Source organism: Lygodium microphyllum, chromosome 1 (assembly GCF_053477565.2).
Source record: "Lygodium microphyllum isolate KBCC chromosome 1, Lygodium_microphyllum_v1.1.10, whole genome shotgun sequence".
Taxonomy (NCBI): Eukaryota; Viridiplantae; Streptophyta; class Polypodiopsida; order Schizaeales; family Lygodiaceae; genus Lygodium; species Lygodium microphyllum.
In genome coordinates, this window is record NC_141135.1 from 91,491,827 (window position 1) to 91,497,974 (window position 6,148).

Consider the following 6,148-nt stretch of genomic DNA (forward strand, 5'->3'; position numbering starts at 1 on the left):
TCAGATTTCCCCCTTTTATAGACTGTTATAACATGCATTTTCGTCAGGCCAAATGGATAGATAAGTGGAGCTCTCACTGTGTTTACATCTTCAGATTCTAGTCCTGTTGATCTCCAGTTTGCATGCTCCAAAGTATGCACCATAGCTTCAGCTTTCTCCAGTTGTGCTCAGGCTGTGCAGCCTGCATTTTGCGCTGAAAAATGCAGGCTACTCCCTACTCAAGCCCAGGTCACTTTTTGACCTACTCAGGTCACTTGCTGGTCACTTTAGTCTATTACTTCAGGTCTCTTGTGAACCTAGTGAACTTTTGGCAATTTTCTTGAGTTCTGACCATATTTTTGCTCCTGAATCAATATGGTTTATCCTGCAGACTGTCAATTACTTCAAGTTGACCAAGTTGTAGGTTCCCATAGACTTATTTTTCATCAATATACATGGTATAACTGAAAATTATATGCTAAATACAAAAGAAATTATGTAACTAAGTTGGTTATTGGATAACAATGTCTGAGTTTTGTATGCAAATTCCTCATATAACTCCCAGTGAAGTTCTTCTGTGTTCATAAGAATCCTATGATTTATATTATGAACAGTAAACTCTTTGACAGCGTGAGACGCTTGCTTGGATATGGAGAACAAAAATCAGTATTTCTCTCTCCTCCCCCTCTCTCTTCCAAGTGGAAATTCATGTAGGAAGAATCAAGAAGAGAACTGGTTGAAGGATGCTTGTCCGGCATGGTACCAGATCACTCCCGAATCAATGGAGGGCTAGAGTTGGTTGTTCAGAGGTGGACTGAGCCTTGAATGAGGGCTGATCTGCAGTCCGGCATCAGATTTTAAAACCCACAAAGAAGGAAAATACTGGTAATTCTATTTTACAAAGGAAAATTGCTTGTTTTTTATATTTAATTGAGCCAATGTTGTTCTTATGGAGTGAAAATTGGTAGACACACTATTTACTATTTGTTATGTGCTTGCATAGTGAAAAATTAAGAAAACATAAAGTCAAAATGCTGGAGATGCTTTTTAGAAATCCATAAAATACAAATTTTATGAGAAAAATGGGGTTTTTGGTATTTTTGGGTGGGATAAATCAATACACACTAGATAAAATGCTAATAAAATCTATATTTCTGATGTTCTAAGAATCAAAAGCCACAGCTCTGAAAATATATCAAATTTTTATTAGAAAAATAGAGTAAATTTGAAAAAAATAAGAGAAAAATAAGAATATGCCTTAGAAAAATACGAAAAAATATAATAAGTGATCGTGGATGTATGGTAGTGGCAAAGCATGAGGTTTGGCCTCAGTTTTCCCTATCTTTTTTTCATAGTGTGTGATTTATTACTTTTTATACATTAAACCATGACAAAACAACCTCTATACACCTATGCAACAAAGCAAAACTTAAATGGTGAGGGGGAGGAGGATTTTGTGCAACAGTTTGAGGGTTGGAATAATACAAATTTTGATTGTTTTTTATGCATAGCATTTAGGAAATGGCCTATTTGGAAATAAGGGATCTAGTAGCACAAGGTTTGCCTTAGTGCTAGATTCTTGCAATGAAGTATATACATATTAGTTGGAATTCATGAAAAGACTGTTTGCGTACTAGCACATAGACTGATTTCGAAACATAATTGTTTGTGCACGATGAGACATCCACTATTGCATTGATCAAGCATTGATCATACATATGGTATCAACTCTTGGACATGCATAGCAATTGTTTGAACTATAGTTGACCCACGCTTGAGAGGATGAGATTTCCCTTTCTATAGGTTAGTGGTTTGTTTCTTGGGGGAAATGATTGGTGAGGAAACATGGTATCTCTTGGGTCTTGATGAAAAAAAAGACGGGAGTCTTGTGCAAATGTATTTATATGTAAAATCAGCGCATCGAGGGGCCAATCCCCAAGATATAGGAGAGCTGCAGTGGGGCCACGGCAATGAGCCGATGGGGTGGCTCCTATGTCTGTGATATGTGGCACTTATTGCCAATATGTGTGGGATACCCCCTTTGAGGGGTTTTGGGAAAGGTATTGTTGGAATATTATTATCCAGCTACAAATGCAATATTAGATGTATCTAGTGTGCATTTAGTTATTGCAGACGCTCTTGGCCCGCAATGACGTTGTCGAAGAGTTTTCGAAAGCAAAGTCGTGACCACAGAGGACCTTGACTAATTTCAGGATAGAAGGTCAATCTAGCAAGATCAGATTCAATTTGAAAGCTCAATTTTTGATAATATGTGACATATATTCAGCTTCATCTGAATGGGAACCTTTCCAATAAACATCTTGACAAAAATTCATGTCATGTTAACAACCTGTCTTTTCCAAAGGAACAAGGAAATCTGAAGTTAGATCTAAGGGTTTGGAATAGGATCATGAAGGCATCTTTGTATTCAGGTACAGTTTTTGTAGATACATTCAGCTCTATTTGTATAGATGAAAAAAAAATCTGTAACAATCAACCAGAGAATGATGCTCTGCTTATATTGGGCCTATACAGTGATGTAGGCCAACAATGCTTTCGAATCAAGCCTTTCAAGACTCAAATCTTGGGTGATCATGAAGCTCTTCTGAAATCAATCAATCAATCAATCAAGGGTTTGAATTAATGTCACCTCTTGGGTCATGCAAGGCAGCAACACTCAATAAGCAAGTTAAGAGGATTGGATGAAAACCACTTCGTTCTGAGGTGAAGGGTGCAATCAAAAAGATAAAAATGTTGACGGAATGGCAGCACCAACCCACACTTGACAGGGACAGAATTTGTAGTCCTTATAACTCTTTGCTCCCATAATATCCTTTCTGCGAACCTGGATAAACCTCTGGTGCAGCTGCTCAAGCTTATCAACTTTCACAGAGACAGAATCATTTGTATAAACTTTGCTGACACGCTTTAATATTGTTGCAATCGTATAACCCAGAGCCATCAGACCACCTAAAAGGCGGACAATAACTTCAAAGGTTATCCGTGGAGATATTAGAAAAGGGCTGTCTGTTAAGCATTCCTCGAATATGAGACTATATCTCCCATCCCTGTTGCGCATCCTTAAATACGATTGACATGTTTCATGATCTTCCCCCCCAGTGGCAAAAGATATATATCATAAGTCTCTTCTGTTGCCTCAGTGTGTATGGAGGATAGAACTTCTCTAATTTGCTCTTCATCTGCAATTCTTGGGGACTTTAAAATATAAGTTGGACTCTGGAGTCCAGAAAAGGGATTAAACTTGTTAACTATCCTGATATGTGCCGTTTCCAGGTCTGGCTCAATGAAAGCTTTATACATAGGATAGACCGTTTCAGAAACTTGTTGTATGATGTCTTCTGGGGCTTGACCAGACCTGTTGATGTCACGAAGCACACGTTTCACAAGATCAAAATGCACACCTCCAGTCACAGAGACTGGTAGATCAAGAACAGGTTGAAGTTTCTCACTTAAAGCATAAATGCCCTATATGATAACAACTCGAGAAGAAGGAGCTTCAATCCTCCCATGGGTCTGTGAGTCTGTGACTTTACTTATCGCCGTGGTTGACCCAAACCACACGTCTAGCTAAGTTCTTCGCCAAGTCCTGGTCACACCCGTCGATGACAGTAGACATGACACTATCGCCTTGCATGCTCACACTGTTAGCTATATAAAGTTTGTATATATATAGCGCCCCAGGTCCCCTCTATATATTCCTATTATGTGTGCTCAATTGACACACTTCTGGGGGTTTCACTTTCGGTGTCTCGTATCTCTCTTCTCCTCTCTCTTCCTCCGGTCCTCGTCTCCCTTACACACTGTTCTAACATGGTATTAGAGCAGGCACAGGTCGATAACTGAGAGTATCTTGCTTTGTTGTACTTGCCGCCGTTGCAGAAGGCCTATGAATAACCCGCAAAACGAACGACGATAACAAGAGGCCAGCGTCAACAGCGACAGCAGCTTCTTTCTTCTCCCGCCGGAAGACTACCAAGCTGTCCGCCTCTGCAACATCTCGTGACACAGAGAAAACAAAGGAGGCCTTAGAACAGAAGAGCAACTGCATCCGTGCGATGAGCATGTCTCGCTCCCCAGCATCAAACCTCTCAAGTCTCCACCGACACACAGTTAATATCCCGAAGACCTGTGAGACGCTCGTGAGGTTCAGATCGAAGGTTCATTAACCTCTCAAGTCTCCACCGACACACAGTTAATATCCCGAAGACCTGTGAGACGCTCGTGAGGTTCAGATCGAACGTTGTTTGCGAAGGACAGGACCCAGAAACGAAGGACAACAGGTATGGATCAGAATATAGCTTCGATGGAGGAGGCCAGACGAAGCTTTTGTACAACAAAAAGATAGAACACGACCACATATGCAAGGAAATGAAAGGTGCAAGACGAACAATGGTGTAAGGAGGTAGCAAGACGCACAACGGTGTGAGGGGCAGGAATCCCTCCTCACAAAACATGAAAAAGTCTGCTCCAGGCGGACCCACCCCATGAGCGCACCCATAGGGGAACGATCCTCTCTTGCTGCGTCTCCAGAAAACGCAAAGCAGAGATAAAATCTCTTTGTTTCTATCTCAAGATCTAGTAGCCTCAATCCAGCTATGAGGATTACGGCCTCACAGGTAGCGTAATATTGGCAGTGAGATTACTAACTGGGTTAATAGAAGTCGGAAGTTGGAAAATCGGAAGAAAATAGAAGAAAGAATCAAGGCAGCTCGCATGGCAAGAATGCTGGCAGAGCAAGACAGTGGGAAAGATTCTAATGGCGATGATGAGAACAGAGTTGCTCACACAGGTAAAGATCTTGCCGGGCTTAAAGTCCTTCATGGAATTGACAAAGTGATGGAAGTATGCAGCGGAAAATATGTCCTTTCGCATCGGCTTGATGCCTCCGTTTGCAGAGCCTGGTCAACATCCACCGCTCCCTGTGGCGTCTCGATGCTCCCAACTTGCGCTACCAGGAACTGGGGATGATGTGAATGATGAATTAGATAAACTTGAGAATGTAGAAATAGCACAGCAACATGCTCGAGATGAAGCTTACAAATCAGCAAAGAAAATTACAGGGATATATGAGGATAAGTTCCAGAATGATATCAATGCTATGCGAACAATACTTTCGCAGTATGATGAGGAGATGAAAAAACCAGGCATGGTTTTGGATGAGACAGGAGGATTTAATGAGGAAAGTCGTAAGAGATTGGAAGAGCTGAAGTTAAAACTGCAAGGTGTAGGTGAGAGAGCTCATGTTTCTTTGGGGGGAGCTGGTAATGTTACTTCAGAATATTACACACCAGAAGAAATGTTACAGTTTAACAAACCCAAGAAGAAGAAAAAGCTGCGGAAGAAGGAGGTTCTTGATATTGATGCACCGGAAGTTGAGGCAAAGGCAAAAGGCTTGGGTTCCAGTGATCTTGGGAGCAGAATGTTAGGTGCAAGGAGAGCTGCAAAGCAGGAAGAAGAGAAGGCTGTTGAAGAAGCTCGTAAAGCAGCCTATATGAATGATTGGCAATTGGGGCAGCAATGACTCCAGTTGTTCGAGTGCTGGTTTTCTTTTTCTTTCTTCCCCATAACATATCCAATTAGCAAGGTAGAGGTCTACCCTAGAATCCTAGGGTTTAAGTCCCGTTTTGGAAGAAGGGAAGCTTGGAAAGAGTAGATGATCAGTGACCAACAGAGAGGTTTAAGTGCGCACGCCATCAAGACCTCCGCGAGCATATAGAGCAAATGATCAGTGACCAATGGAGAGGTTGAAGTGTGCATCTATGCATTTGCTTCCATTGTTTTGTCTCGTTCTAAATGATCATCCTCGTTCGTTATTCCAGCTGATGAGGGTCTATATTCCAGCTGATGACACATTATTTCATTTATATTCTTTCTAGCTGATGAGCGTCTATATTCCAACTGATGACAAATTGTTTTATTTATATTCTGTTCATGGGGCCCCACATGTGTTATGTTTTCTATAGAGCGGCGCCGCGAACCGTCTCTATAGACCTTGTGTTGTTCTAATGTCACTGTAACGTTTTTTGTTTTCTTTCTTTAAGTTTTGATGTGACAGATATACTGCTTACATCCCAAGTTCAAATGAAGGAATTTCTTGGAGATTTTATCTTTTGCAGTGTTGTCGCTTATCCTTATTTTACATGTTGTA

General features: G+C 41.1%; 1 protein-coding gene and 1 pseudogene across 1 annotated transcript; one reads left to right on the top strand and one right to left on the bottom strand.

The window, feature by feature from the left end:
* Positions 1-2,716: 2,716 nt before the first annotated feature.
* LOC148041396 (inorganic pyrophosphatase TTM2 pseudogene) lies at positions 2,717-4,048 on the bottom strand (annotated as a pseudogene).
* A 665-nt stretch (positions 4,049-4,713) lies between these two features.
* On the top strand, positions 4,714-5,920 carry LOC148041397 (SART-1 family protein DOT2-like). The gene is made up of 2 exons (XM_087686609.1): positions 4,714-4,789; positions 4,851-5,920. Exons 1-2 carry the CDS (start codon positions 4,714-4,716, stop codon positions 5,519-5,521), a joined length of 747 nt encoding a protein of 248 aa, XP_087542735.1. The 3' UTR covers positions 5,522-5,920.
* The last annotated feature ends 228 nt before the right edge of the window (positions 5,921-6,148 follow it).